This window comes from Tamandua tetradactyla, chromosome 7, assembly GCF_023851605.1.
Source record: "Tamandua tetradactyla isolate mTamTet1 chromosome 7, mTamTet1.pri, whole genome shotgun sequence".
Classification (NCBI taxonomy): Eukaryota; Metazoa; Chordata; class Mammalia; order Pilosa; family Myrmecophagidae; genus Tamandua; species Tamandua tetradactyla.
The window spans coordinates 45,661,766-45,675,854 of record NC_135333.1 but is presented as its reverse complement, the minus strand read 5'-3'; the positions used below and the strand labels follow the sequence as shown (position 1 = coordinate 45,675,854).

Genomic DNA, 14,089 nt, shown 5'->3' with positions numbered 1-14,089 from the left:
ATTTTACATTTTCACCAGTAACGTGTAAGAGTTCCAGTTTCTCTGCATTCTTTCTAGCACCTACTTTCTCTTTTATTTTTATTTTTTAAATATAGCCATCCTGTGCTCTGGATGCTTGACATGGCGGCAGCGGGGATGATTGCAGCGATGAAGGGAAACGGGGGCAGTGGTGGCCAGGCCGGGGCCTGGTTTTTCTGTAAACCTGCAACATCTCTGAGAAAACAAACCAGCGCCCCCTTCCTCTCTTCCAGCCGCCGCGGCACCTGGGGCCCCGCGCTGCCGAGGTCCGGCCGGGGCAAGCAGCCCCCACACAAAAGGCGCCGCTGGGCGGGGGTGTCACCGGTGTCCCCGCAGAGCCTTGCCCGCCCCACCTCGGGCGGGAACCTCCAGGAAGACCGACCTTAAACTTCTACCCCCTCAGTGCCCAGCCCCTCCTGCCCGGCCAGGGCGCTCTGGCAGCCGGGTCTGGGGGCAGTTGCGGTTTAGCGCGGGTGTCCGGTCCGGGAAGCGGGTGCTAGGCTCCGGACTGTCCGAGACCACCGGCCCCGCCCCGCCGCGCGCCCGCAAGGCCCCAACCACCTCCCGGCCGCTGCAGCGAGCGCGGGCCCTCCTCCCTGCGGGGTGGGGGTGGGGTTGCGAGGTGGGGGGGGGGTGGAGGTGCGCTGCGCTCCTCCGGACGGCAGAGGGTGCGAGGCCCGGGAGGCGACCGCTCTGGCCCGCGGCAGCCTGTCGCCGGCTCCGCGGCGCTCTGCGGCCCGCGATTCTCTGGCGTCGCCCCCCGCCCGAGCGGCGAGCTAACACCCCGAGGCCGCCGCCGTCGCCATGGACGCGCTGCTGGGCGCCGGGCCTCGCCGCGCTCGTGGCGGCTTGGGCACAGCGCCCCCCGAGCCGGGCCATGCGGCAGCCCCACCACCCTGGGCGCGCTTCTCGGCCTGGCTGGAGTGCGTGTGCGTAGTCACCTTCGACCTGGAGCTGGGCCAGGCGCTAGAGGTGAGCCTGCCCCGCCTCCCCCGCCCCCTCCCCTCCCCGCGAGCGCCGCCTCGGCCCGCCCAGGGCTCCGGACTCGGGGCTGGGAGCTGTGGGGTGGGCGAGAAGGGCCGCTCTGGTTGCCCGCCCCTCCCTGGTTCTCTTCGTGCCCACAACGATACCATCAGCCCTCAGGTGCCCCAGCCGGGACACTCCCACGTTGCCCCCCTCCCACGCCTGAATTCTTCCGCAGCTCCTGGCTCACTTATAATCACATGCAAGCTCCGGGACCCACCGTCCTCAGCTTCGCTCTTCTCAGCCTTGTAGTCACCCCGTCGCCGGCTACTTCCGGCAGGGCCTGACCTCAGCGCCTTCCAGGGGCTGCTTCCGCTCCCACCGCACTGAGGTGGCCTCTTCCTCCACGTGTGGATGGAAATGTGGCAGTGAGGGAGGCCCCCTGCGTGGTCAGGATGGCCCCCTAGCTGGCCAGGAGGCAGGGTGACTGACCAGTGCAGGGACGCCTTCGGGCAGGTGGAAGTGGCCCAGGGCAGAGGCCATGCTGTCCTTGCTGCAGCTTCAGGGAGCCCACCTACGTGCTCACTTCTGCACCAGGTGCCTTTCAGGGCCTGGCTGAGCCCCAAGTGCTGGGAGAGCCCCAAAGTGTTCTAGACAGAAAGAGACCACTCTTAGATAGGACTCACTCTCGCCTGAGAGCTCATACCACCTGCTTGCTCTCCCCACAAGGCTCGCGCCACTCCCCACACCCCCGCGGGATAGGGTGCCTGAGATGTAGGGCACTGCCCACCGTCACACAGCAGGCATGTGGCCGACTGGTGCCTGAGTCGCACTCTCTGAATGTCTCCCTGAAAAATTACAGGAAAGGTTAGGAAGATTTTCTGTTTCCTTGCAGAATTCCCAAGTATAATTTTGCAATGACTTGGGACACTGCATGGAGTTAGGCCAGTTTTCAGAGGTTAAGGGCACAGTCCCACAAGACTGCCTTCCCTGCAGACACCACCCATGAGTTTGGGGGTCCCCAAGGCCACCCTCACTTCTGACCAAATGGCTACAAATTGGGCTCCCTCAGATTTAATAAATGGCAACTCATAGAACTCAAGGAAGTGTTTGACCATTGCAGTTTAATTACAGCAAAAGGACAGAAATCAGAACCACCAAAGGAAGAGACACTTAGGGCAAGGGCGGGGTGGGGGGGAGTCTGGAACATGAAGCCTCGTTTCCCTTGGATTCACATTACCCTCCTGGCATCCGAGTATTGCTAGTGGGAGCTCACTGAGCTTCCGTGTCCAGTTTCTGTTGGGGTTTCATCACATAGGCATGATTGGTCAAATCATTCCTTGGGGTTGAACTTAGTCCCTAGACCCCACCCCTCCCCAGAGGTCAGAGTTCAGGAGGTGGGAGGTTAGTAGTCAGTGTGATTTGATGTGGCTTAGTCTGGTGTTGGGCCCCACCCTCAATAAACCATCAAGTGTGGTGGTGGGGCCACCATGACTAACAAAGACAAAGAGTCCCATCTAGGAAAATTCTAGAGGTTCCACCCCAGGCCCCCAGGAGCCCAGAGAGGCCAGACCTTTGAGTGAAATTCCTCCCCACACCGTGCAGGCAGTCACTCCTTAGGCAGCGCTGCTAAGGTTGCGCGCTCGGCTTCCTGGAGCTTTGCTGAAGCTGCACAGCTCAGGAGGTGTGTTGGGGACTCTTTAGCAGTGACCTGGGCAGAGGTCAGGCTTTTTAATCCATCGGTATGTGCAGCCACGTCTCTTGCCTTTCCTCCTTTCCATAAATCCTCAGGAAGAGCTGAACCCTGGGAATGTTGGGTGAGCTCCTGTGCCCAGTTAGCAGCAGGTCAGCCTTGGCTGGGTGCCAGCAGGCCCCCACTGTGCAGGGGACAGAGACTGCAAAACCTGGGGTCTGACTTCAGGGACACTTGGAGGAGGGGCACGTGTTCCCAGAAGGTTTTGAAGGATGAAGAAGAGGCAGCCAGACAAGAGAGCGGGAACTGCTTCAAGTAGCCCCTTCTCCAAAAAAAGCAGGCAAGGGCAAGGAACTGCCATTCATTCAGTAACGTACTGAGCCAACAGCCAAGCTTGTGTACTAATAAGCAAGCTTTCATCCTCTAGGAGTTCACTTAGTGCCAGGAACAGATGGACATGGGTGGGGAGCCAATGGGGCAGCAGGTGAGCGAGAGTGAGCAGACCAGCTAAGTAGTGTCCCAGCTCAGCCACGGGGGCAACTGCGCTGTCCTCAGACAGCAGCTGCCCAGTGTGGTCTCAAGGACCCCTGTGCAGTCTACAAATTTGATGAGAATCCCAACAAGCTTTTTATTCATGTGAATTATATCTATTGATGTCCACTATGCTAGAAATTAAAACTTTTTAATTTTTAAAATAAATTTTAAAATCTTAAATCAGTTTTAAAAAGAATGAATATCCTATATAGTAACCTAAATAACATCTTATTATAAAAATAACTATATTTTCTAAAACAATTTTCTGAGAAGAGTGGCATTTTTTATGTTTTTGCAAGTCTGTTAGCCATTTGGCTTAATAGACGATAGCTGGAATCTCATATCGGGTGCTGTGGTCAGTCTATTACAAGAGGACATGGTAGAGCTCCAGGGACCTTACACTGCCCACCACTGAGGATATGAGAGTGAAGAGGAGCGAACTTGTGCCGTGGGGCCCCGGGGCTGCTGACCAGTACCATGTGCACAGCACAGGCGGCACGGGCATATTGTGTCGCAGTTTTCGGGAGGCCCCATCAGAGTGTCACCAGACGCGCCCCCCTGAAGTCAGCAGGGGTCTGGCAGTGGTGATAGTGACATAATCCAGCCTCTGCCTCTGTCTGTCTCCTACTGGCTGTGTCCTGACTTCCCTTTTACACGGACAACAGTCATATTGGACTAGAGCCCCCATTGCGTTTGGCACTTCGTGGCTGACAGTGTCCTCCCAGCTTCCATTTCCAAACAGGATCCTGTTCATGAGACGGGGCAGTACTTGGCTGTCTTTTGGAAAGGCACAGTTCAGTCCATAACCCTATGACAATAGCTTCGATCTCACAGGCACCCTGAAAGGGTCTTGGAGGCCCCCCCCAGTGTCCCCAGAACACACTGTGCACTACTGTGCTAGAGGTCTCCTCAAAATGAAGCTCAGGGTGGGCAACGGTGGCTCAGTGGCAGAATTTTTCCCTGCCATGCCAGAGACCTGGGTTTGATTCCCGGAGCCTGCCTATGCCGAAAAAAAGAAAAAGAAAAAACGAAGCTCAGTGCATCACTGTTGCTCAGACACCATAGGGCTGCAAGAGCGGCTGTGCCTGCCTGTGTAGGTGAGGGCGTCTCCTCCCAGGGCACAGGACCCTCGGGCCAAGCAGGGGTGCACCTGGCTTTGCCGGCTGGGCTGGGTGGAGGCGGCCTCTACCCTGGGCCCCTCCCTCCCGGTCACTCCCTGCCTCCCCCTGAGGCACCACCGCACCCTGCAGTGCAGCCTCCCATCTGCCTGGCCCCTGCCAGGGCCCTCTCAGTCCCCCAGCAGGGCCTGCCCCCCCGGGCCCCTTCCCGAGCAGCCGTGTTCAACCTGGGCAGATGGGTTTCCTGGGCCGGGCGCTCCAGTGGGGTCCTGGGCACGTGCAGAGCTCCAGCCTCGCATGGGCCCCCTTAAGGGTATTGCCAGGCTGCCTGAGGGCCCAGGCTCAAGCACCCCTCTGCTTCCAGTTCCCCTGCCACCTCCATAGCTATTTGCCTCTAACACCAAGTGTTCCAAGTCTACACACTTGCCAGCCTCAAGCGTCTAGCATGTGTGAAATGTGTAACGCATATGTTCTCATGTCCCGCATACACTCCGGCTGTGAGATCCGCCTGGATGCCGAGGCGCTGCTGCCCTGTGATCAGCCGGGGCCACAGGCAGTGTCGCGGGCTTCCTGGGGCATCCTGCTTGGGGTTTCAGGCACCCCAGGAGAAGCCCCATGTCAGCCAGCATGCAAGGGGGGACAGGCGGTTGGCAGACAGAGAGGGTGAGCAGGCAGGTCTGTGTGGCGCAGTGCAACCCCTTCCAGGAGAGCCAGCAGCCATGTGCTCACAAGAGAGGCCCCACACCCCCATGCTGACCCTCTTCCCCAGAGCAGCAGAGCCTGCACGCAGCCACCTCTGGGGCCCATGGTGGAGGCACTGGGGTGCCCGGGAGTGGGGGCCCCAGGAGTGGGAGCACTGGGGCTCCCAGGGGTGCAGGGCCCCTGGGACAGGGATGCTTAGATGCCCTGCATTTAGCTAGCTGGCTGGCGGATGGGTGGGAGGGTGGTGGGAGTACCTGTGCTGGCTGAGATACAGCACACTGTCCCCTGGGCCCAAGTGGTGAGCTACTGGGGGGCTGCACAGCCCTCCCTGAGACCCGACGCATGTCACCGGTGCCCTGTCCCCTCTGCAGCTGGTGTACCCAAGCGACTCCAGGCTCACGGACAAGGAGGTGGGTCCTGGGCCTCTGGGGCAGGCGCAGCCTGGGGGCCACTTGGCACTCACTGGGCTTTCGCATGTTTCAGAAAAGCAGCATCTGTTACCTGTCCTTCCCTGACTCCCACTCAGGTAGGCCTGACATGGGCTTTAGGGTGGGGACAGCCTAGGGGTGCCGGGACGGAGTGCGGGTGGTGGCTGGCCCTCAACTCACTATGGCAGAGAGCAGCAGTGTCGTCCTCCCTTCACTCGCCCTTCCCCTGGCCTGGAGACAGGGGTCTGCACGACATCCACACCCTCCATTCCTGGGTCCTGCTCCAGACACCAGGGCCTGCTCTACCCTCTGGACTGGGGGGTGGCGGCGACAGGCACAGCATGGGCCCCCATGTCCTGCTTGGATGTCGGTGGCCATGGGGCCCGGCCCCGCCTATACTTGAGGTGAGGTAGCTACTCCTCCTCAGGCGGCCTCGGGGACACGCAGTTCAGCTTCCGCATCCGCCAGTCGGGAGGGCAGAGGGGCCCCTGGCCTGCTGAGGACCAGCTCTACAACCGGGCAGCCCCCGAGTCACTGCAGGTGAGTGCAGGCCCAGCCACAGCGGCCAACCCCCAGGCCCAGGCCCAGTGATCACCCTGGCCTCAGGCAGCCACCTCCCCAGGCTGGCCGGGCAGTGACCCCTGAGCTTTGCCTACGCCCCTGGCTTCCCTGTGGCTGAGTGGGAGGAGCTGGCCGAGCAAAAGGGGGCTCTGGGACTTCCTCAGCTGAGCCTCACTAGGTTAGCAGAGCCAACGGCCACCTTCCTGAACCACAGAGTCCCATGGCCATTCTGTCTGATGGCTGTGCCGAGGCCAGAGGGCAGCAGAACTCACAGCCGCTGCCCTCAGGAGTGACCTCCCAGCGGCCCCTGCCCTACTACTCACCCGCCAGCCCCAGATCTGGCCCCTCGGGGAGAACCTCGGCATCCTTGACAGGGCCTGGGGATGAGCTCAGCAGACCCGCTCCTTCTACCTCTTCCAGAGAGAGTCAGCCCACTACTTTGGCTATGTGTACTTCAGACAGGTGAAGGACAGCTCGGTGAAGAGGGGCTACTTCCAGAAGGTGGGTGGCCTGCCTGCTCCAGGGAGGCACTGCGCAGATGCCAGGGGCAGGGGGTTTAGGGGGCTGGGGACGCCGGGGGTTGTGTGCTGGGGGGCCAGCAGCGGGCTGGGGGAGCAGTGGGGGGTTGGGGGGTGCAGCGGGGGGTTGGGGGGCACCTCACTACACACCCAGGTAGGGCAGCTTCCACCCTGTGCTCAGACCTGCATCGTTTCCCTTCCAGATAAAGGCCCCTGGGGTCCTGCCCCAGCCTCCTGTCTTTGGGATCTAGGGAAGGGGTTTCCCAGGCCTGCTTGGGGTCAGGCTTTGTACTTTCTCCTAATAACCCCACTCCCCCTGGCGTCCCTCCCAGTGGCCCTTCTGGGCCTGTGCCCTTGGGGGAGAGCCTGGCCTCGGGGCCTGGCCGGCACCGTGGGGCTGCAGGATGACGCCAGACACGGCGCCCTGAGCCCCGCCCGCCTGCGGGGCCCTTGCAGTCCCTGGTGCTGGTCTCCCGCCTGCCGTTCGTCCGGCTGTTCCAGGCCCTGCTGAGCATCATCGCCCCTGAGTACTTCGACAAGCTGGTACCCTGCCTGGAGGCTGGTGAGTGGGGCGCCCTGTGCAGCTGGCGGTCCCAGCGGTCCTAGCTTTCCCAGTGGCCCCAGTGGGCCTGGCTGCTCCGGCAGGCAGCACCCAGCCCACCAACTGCCCGTGCCCACAGTGTGCAGCGAGATTGACCAATGGCCAGCACCTGCGCCTGGGAAGACCCTGAACCTGCCTGTCATGGGGGTTGTTGTCCAGGTGAGGAGGCAGCCAGGGTGGGGTCATGGGCACTGCAGAGACACCCGCTCCTGCTGGAAGCTGCCTCCTCCCACTGCAGGTGTATGTTCCCTCCAGGGCGGACAAACTGGAGGCCAGCGCCTTGAAACCATGCAGCCTTGAGGTAGGAGGCGAACTCTGGCCCTGGGGTTGAGGGCATTCCAGCCCTCCTGCCAACTGGGCCTTCCTGCCCCACAGCCTTGGGCCCCGTCACCGCCCCCCTCATTGAGCCCTGAGCCCCTCCCCCCCCATGGAGCCTGGAGCCCCATCCCCCCCACACTGTCAGAGGCTGAGGGGTGCCAGCTTAGCCTTGGGCCTGAGTCCACCCACCCTCTCAGAAGCTGTTGCCAGCCCCCATGGTCCTCGCCAGCATCCATGAGCCAGACCTGTTCAGGTGAGCACCTGAGGCCCTTGTGCAGTACAGCAGTGCTTATTTCTGGAGTCAGAGGTTGGAGCCATGAGGGTGTGGCAGGTGGCAGGTGGCAGGTTGCGGGGGGTAGGTTCCAGGAGGCGCTGCTCATTGTGAGTTAAGGGCTGAGGGGGTGCGGGTGTCTTTGCAGAGAGGGGGTCGCTGTGGGCAGAGGACTCCTAAAGCAGGGCTGGGGCAGGGCAACTGTCTGGGGACCCTGACCCCTGGGAGACAGATTGCAAGGGGGCCAGGTGGGAGTAAGGCCAGGGGCCTCCAGACCGACTTGGAAGGTGCGTGGCAGAGCAGGGCTCACAGGGTCTAGGGGCCGCTGTCCGCACCCCAGCCTCTCTGGCCCCACCCACACCTGCCTGCCAGGTGCTTCCAGCCAGTGCTGATGCACGTACAGATGCTGTGGGAGCTCGTGCTACTCGGGGAGCCCCTGGTGGTCCTGGCACCCTCACCAGCCGTGTCCTCAGAGATTGTGCTGGCTCTGACCAGGTGCTTGTCCAGGCCCAGAGCAGCTAGATAGGGGCAGGGGGTGGAGTCCAAGATGGGGGCAGCCAGGGGTGGGGACAAGGGGGATGAGGGCAGCTGGGAATGGGGCCCAGGGATGGGGTTCCAGGCACATGGCTCAGCAGTGTTGCCGGGCCCTAGGGCAGTCCCCGCTGGAGGCTGGGAAGCACCTGGGCCCAGACTGAGTCCCGCCCTGCCCGCTGCCCCTGCACAGCCTCCTGCAGCCCTTGCGATTCTGCTCTGACTATCGCCCCTACTTCACCGTCCACGACAGTGAGTTCAAGGAGCTCATGACCCGCACACGTGCCCCGTAAGTGCCTCCCAGCCTGTGCATTGCCCAGGCTGCCCCCCCCCGCCCACCCTCCTGCACCCCCCCCGCCCGCTCCTGCCCGCTCTGCCTCTGCCTCTGCTTCTGCCTCTTCTCTCTAGACCGAAGGTGGTCCTGGGAGTGACAAACCCTTTCTTTATCAAAACGCTCCAGCACTGGCCCCACATTCTCCGAGTGGGGGAGCCCAGAATGTCAGGTGAGGTTGGCCGGGGCCTCCCCCACCCTCAGCCATGAGGGGAGATGGCAGCTCCCTGGGGGTACTGCAGCACTGAGCCCCACCTGGCATGTCGTAGGGGACTTTCCTAAACAGGTCAAGCTGAAGAAGCCTTCGCGGCTTAAGACCCTGGACACCAAGCCAGGTCTGTTGCCCCCCTCCACCCCATCCCTCACCCGCAGCTGCCCACCTTCCCCTTCCCAACCTCAAATTGGGTCTGCAGTGGAGCTCAGCCCTCTCACCGTAGGGTGTTCTTGGCTCGGTGGCCTCTTGGCTTTCAGGCCAGGAAGGTTGGGTCATGAAGTTACAGGCGCATTAGATGCCCTGTTACCCAGGGGAGGGGCTGCCGGGCAGTGGGGAGCCAGGCCGCCCCGGACCAGGCAGCTCGCCCTCTGCCCAGGCCTCTACACGTCGTACTCAGCGCACCTCAGCCGGGACAAGGCACTGCTGAAGCGGCTGCTAAAGGTTGGTGTCTGGGGCAGGGGCGCAGATGGGCCGGGAGTGTGGATGGGACCTGGGGCGCCAGGTCTGATGGAGCCCCCACCACAGGGTGTACAGAGGCAGCGCCCCTCAGACACGCTGAGCGCCCTGCTGCGGCGGCATCTCCTAGAGCTCACGCAGAGCTTCCTCTTTCCCCTGGTGAGGCCCACAGGTGGGGTCGGTGAGGGTGGTAGGGGTTGCGGTGGCTGGATCTCACCCCTGCCCTTCTCAGGAACACTACATGACTAGCCTCATGCCTCTGCGGAGGAGCGTGGAGCCCTGGAAGGTGGGTGCTGGGGAGGGCCGGGCATCTGTGCGGGGCTGGGGAGGCAGAGAAATGGGACAGATGGGGGTGGGGGCACGTCTGACATGGGTTCTCTGGGGAGGAGGGCCCCAGCCGAATGGGGGGATGCCCAAGCTCACCCCCAGCCTCTCCTTAGTCGCCGCCCCAGATCCGCCCGTTCCTCCAGGATGACTTTCTGCGCAGCCTGGAGCACGCAGGACCCGGGCTCACCTGCATCATCAAGGGTGACTGGCTGGGCCTCTACAGGTGGGCAGGGTGGGGACTTGCGGGGGGAGGCAGGGGCCATATCCTCCCCTCACTCCGTCATCTGCTGCCCCTGCCTCTCCCTACCCGCAGGCGTTTTTTCAAGTCCCCCCACTTTGACGGCTGGTACCGTCAGCGGCACAAGGAGATGGCCCAGCAGCTGGAGGCGCTGCACCTCCAGGCTATATGCGAGGCGGTGAGGGCCTGGCGGGGCAGGGGCAGGGTACAGGGGACAGGGGACAGGGGGCAGGGGGCAAGGGGCAAGGGGCAGCCAGCGTAACAGCAGCCCTGCTTGCTCCCGCAGGACCTCGAGGCTTGGATGAAGGACAAGTCCGAGGTGGAGGTGGTGGACCTGGTCCTGAAACTCCGGGAAAAACTGGTGAGGCCTGTACCCTGTCCAGAGGCTGGGGATGCTGGGTGGCCCGCCCATGACCCCTGAACCCAGCTGTCCCTGCAGGTGCGGGCCCAGGGCCACCAGCTCCCGGTGAAAGAAGAGATACTGCGGCTAGCACAGCTGTACCTGGAGAAGGTCATGAGCTCTCTTCCTAAGAACCTGCAGGCCGTGTTGAGCCTCCCCTGAGGCTGTGAGGGCCAGAGGACTGGATCCTGACAAAGGCTTTCTCCACCAATGCCCCCTCCCATTTGCCCTCCTCCACTCATGGCCTAGCTCCCACCGCCCCACAGTAAACACAGCATGTGGGCCTACAGCCTGTCCCTGATTGTCTGTTGGGGGGGAGGTATCTGCAGCCAGAGCTCGCCCTGCCTGCGCCCACCTGCCCCTGTGGGGTTCCACACGGGACGGGGCTGGACGGTGTTGCTGGGGGGCCCTGGGGGAGAAGGGCTGAGGCGGAGAGGATGAGGAAGATTTAGGGGGTCTGTGAACATGCCCTTATCTGGACTCTCGCCTGAGCCATCCCCCCTTCTTGGGGGCAACTGACGGATGACCCCCCTGTCTGGCTTGGGGCTCGACTGGGAGGGAGGAGTCTACCCCCCCCCCACCGCCCCCTTCTGGGTGCGGCCCTTGGCCAGAGCTTGGTTGCGGACGGCCACGAGGGGGCGGTGTGGGGCCGAGGGCGGCTGGGAGGGCGGGCCCTCTCAGGCCCTGGGCGGGGCGGTGCTGCTGTGGGGCCACCCCACCCTCAGCCTGAGTGCCCTGGACTCCAGCCCCGGCTCCGGGCTCAGCTGGCCTGCGGCCTGGAGCCTCCGACCCTCAAGCTCCCGAGAAGGCCACACTGACTGGTCCGACTCTCAGCCCTGCGGGGCCTGGCATGTCTGGCCCCTCCCCGAGCGAGGTGGGGTGCAGTGGTCCTTGAAGCCACCTGCAGTCCTGGGCGCTTGGGCAGCGGGTCCTGTGGAAGTGGCGCGGGGCTGCCCGGGGAAACACGGTGGTGGGAGGGGGTAGACCGCGTTTGCCCCTGGCTGTCTGTTCAGGGGCTCCACAGAAGTCCCCTGACGCCCCCAGGGGTGCTGACCTCCCCCAGTCCTGGAGGAGCTACAGGGAGGTATCTGGGCTGGCCTGGCAGCTACTCACTGCTGTGACCACACTGAGTGAGGGGTATGCTATCTCCCAGGGCTTCTAGGGCTGCTAGGGTCACTCCCCACCGAGGGGTCTGCCTGGCTATCCCTCAGCAGTTGTTCCTCATTGATCTGGGAGCCTTGGGGGCCATGGGGGGTGCTGACAGGAGCTGTGGGTTCCCAGGGGGTTAGGTGGGGTTGGGTGACAGGAGGCTGAGACAGACAGAAGGAGGGTGGGGATATTGCTGGGTGGGAAGTCCTGCTGTCCGCATCCTGTCCCCAGACCCCTGCGCTCTCCACAGGATTCTGTCACTCTGGGCCCGCCAAGCCTCTGCACCCACCAGGGCAGACTGAGGCAGCCCCCTCTGCACCCAGGGCCTGGGACGGGTTTATAGGACCTCTAGCCCCAGAGGTTTGCAGGGGTGGCCAAGAGGGTGGGACCAGGATAGGAAAGGAAAGGTTTTCACCACTAGGCTTCCTGCGATCTATTTAAAGACTTGCTTTTGGTCTGGGGTTGCATCCTTCCCATATTTTTGGTATTAAAATGTCATTTTATGATGCAATGCTTGTCTTTTAATTTCCTTTTCTGGCAGGCTGTCAGACCCCAGCAGTTTGGGGTCCCAGACTTGGGCTGTGGTTTGGGCTGGACCAGGATCTGCCTGGGGCCGGGGTGTGGGGACAACGGGGGAAGTCTGCTCCGTGGGGGAGATCTTCAGGATTGGGGTTGTTCCTTGGAGTGGGGTGAGCAGTGAGGGGTGTGATTCCTGAGGGCTAGTGAGGGGATGGGAGGAAGTGAACATGTCTGTGTGGAGAGAAGGTCCTCAAGTGGGCCAGGGCTGGACTGGAAGTGGGGAGTGGCCCCTAGTCACCAGGGCTCCCTGGGTCTTCCACCCACTGGACTGGCAACTCCCTGGAGGGGTAGAGGGAGCAGAATTGGCCCCACACAGGGAGGCCCCCACGTTTTCTTAACTCAGGGGTCCCAGGGACATCAGGACCAGGCACCAGGGTGCTGGGCAGGGCTAGAAGCAGCTCCCCTACCAACCACCCTGTACCTCCAGGCACTCAAGGACCAGTCTGGTGGGGCCGGTGGGTTCTGGAGGCGGAGAGTGGGAGGTGAGTTGCAGTCAAAGATGTGAGCTGTGAGAGGACCCCAGGGGAGCCCTCTTCCCCTCAGAAATTTAGGAGTGGCAGGGCAGTTGGGTGCTGGCGGCTGGCCAAGCCTGGAGGAGAATCCCCCAGCGCTGGGGACCTCGGGACCGGCTCGAATCCCAACCCTGGAGCCGGCGCGGGGCACTCCCCGATGGTGCCTGGCCGAGGGGGTTACTCTGTCTGGCGTGCCTTGGGTTGCTCCTGCCCGGCAGTTCCGCGGCGACCCGGGCTGTCGGCTGGGCGGGCGTGGGGCGCACGGGGAGCGCGGGCCTCTGTCTTTCTCCCCTCCCTCCTTTCCCTACCCCCGCGCTCCTCCCCTCTCTCTTCCCTTCCCACCTCTCCTCCCACCTCCCCTTCTTCCTCCCTTCCCTCCTCCCGACCCACCTCCCTTCTCTCCGCGCTCCTCTCCTCCCTCCCTCTGTCGGGGGCGGGGCCGGCGAATCCCGCGCGCTCCAGGGGCCCCTCCTCGGCCACACAAAGGCCTGTCTCCATGGCAGCCGCGCGGGCCGCAGCGCGCAGGAGCGCGGCCTGGGCGTCATCGAGCCGCGGCAGCCGGACATGCAGGTACCCGGCATTGGGGGACGCGGGACCCGGGGCGATGAGCCTTGCAAACAACGCCCGCTCCGTGGCTTGCTGCGGGGACACCTCGGCGGCGGCGGTCGGTCTGTCCTCCCGGCCCGCTCTCTTCCCAGTCTGGGGAGGCCTGCGGCGCGGGGCTGGGGACGCGCGCCTGGCCGCGCGGGGACTCCCCCGCCAGAGCTTCGGAGCTCTCCGGCCGACCCTGGCCCTCTGAGCAGCTCCGACTTCTCGCTGGCCCTGGAATCCCCGCCCGCCCCGCTGAGGCCGGGGCCCCGAGACCCTGGCCACTATGTGCGGGATTGGCCCTGGCATGAAAGGGCCGCAGCCGTCCATCCCCAACCCTTGCCCGAGGTGGCCTCCCCCCGCGCGCCCCTCAGACTCCCGTGGGGAGCCCCGCGGACGGGCTGCAGGGTGGTGCAGGGTACTGGGTGCCGCTCCTGGGGTCTTGCGGTGGGTTGTTGGTGTTGTTTGGGCCATACCTCCCGGCACAGGAAGCCTCAGAACTGGGAGTGAGGGGTGGGGGACAGCATGCTCAACTCCTGGTGCCTCCCCTGCTGAGTACCACCGTGGGCCTTTTGCATCCCTTCTGAGGTTTGGCAGGCTGTCTGGCTGATTTGGGGGGGGGTCTTTTCTCCCGGATCTGGGGGGTGTCTAAGCACAAGAGTCCCCTAGCTTCCTGCTCAGACGGAAGGAACTCTTGTTCCTCCTCCTAGGCCCTGGGAAAAGGGAAGAGGGCTCTGTCCATGTGGCCTGCTGGCAGTGGGGCCCAGGACTGGGGTGCGGCTGTACCCCAAAGCTGGCAGGACATGCCCCTAGGGAGTCCCCCTGTGGGTCTGACAGCAGCCCCCTGCACCTGTGAAGCCACCTCCTGGTAGGAGATCCTTCCTGGGCATGGGGTGGAGGATGTGGCTGGGCCCGGGCCTGTGGGGCCTCCCTGCCCCTACCCAGTGGCCACCAGGCCTGGGGGAGCCGGCGGGGCCAAAGACCGTTCCTGGGAGGCTGAGAACAAGCAGGTGGACCCAGTCGCTCTGTCCCCCGCCCC

General features: G+C 63.3%; 2 protein-coding genes and 1 long non-coding RNA gene across 19 annotated transcripts in view; 2 read left to right on the top strand and 1 right to left on the bottom strand.

Moving 5' to 3' along the window:
- The first annotated feature begins 721 nt into the window (after window positions 1–721).
- Window positions 722–10,509, top strand: DENND6B (DENN domain containing 6B). 14 transcript variants are annotated; one of them, XM_077169265.1, is made up of 20 exons: window positions 722–990; window positions 5,400–5,438; window positions 5,512–5,554; window positions 5,884–5,996; window positions 6,438–6,518; window positions 6,992–7,097; window positions 7,216–7,295; window positions 7,375–7,437; window positions 7,652–7,707; window positions 8,098–8,220; window positions 8,450–8,545; window positions 8,717–8,759; window positions 8,874–8,922; window positions 9,178–9,242; window positions 9,327–9,416; window positions 9,490–9,543; window positions 9,698–9,807; window positions 9,898–10,000; window positions 10,109–10,183; window positions 10,262–10,509. In XM_077169265.1, the coding sequence occupies exons 1-20, from the start codon at window positions 823–825 to the stop codon at window positions 10,382–10,384; spliced, it is 1,680 nt and encodes a 559-aa protein (XP_077025380.1). In that variant the 5' UTR covers window positions 722–822; the 3' UTR covers window positions 10,385–10,509. The 14 variants fall into 14 exon arrangements, with proteins under 14 accessions (XP_077025380.1, XP_077025378.1, XP_077025375.1 ...); XM_077169263.1 differs by having other exon boundaries at window positions 8,665–8,759; window positions 8,857–8,922; XM_077169260.1 differs by having other exon boundaries at window positions 8,874–9,242.
- On the bottom strand, window positions 2,127–10,919 carry LOC143691171 (uncharacterized). Its single transcript, XR_013179383.1, has 3 exons — window positions 9,681–10,919; window positions 9,020–9,578; window positions 2,127–4,208 (listed from the first exon to the last, which is right to left on the bottom strand). It is a non-coding gene; the product is annotated as an uncharacterized LOC143691171 (long non-coding RNA).
- Window positions 10,920–12,864: 1,945 nt separating this feature from the next.
- Window positions 12,865–14,089, top strand: part of PLXNB2 (plexin B2) — a 32,640-nt gene continuing 31,415 nt past the window's right edge. Inside the window, exon 1 of one of the 4 annotated variants that reach the window (XM_077169251.1) lies at window positions 12,865–13,032. The gene's annotated coding sequence lies outside the window, so the exon portion shown is untranslated. Of the gene's footprint in view, window positions 13,033–13,539; window positions 13,919–14,089 lie in introns of those variants that run through there. The other 3 variants (XM_077169252.1, XM_077169245.1, XM_077169248.1) reach the window with 3 other exon arrangements.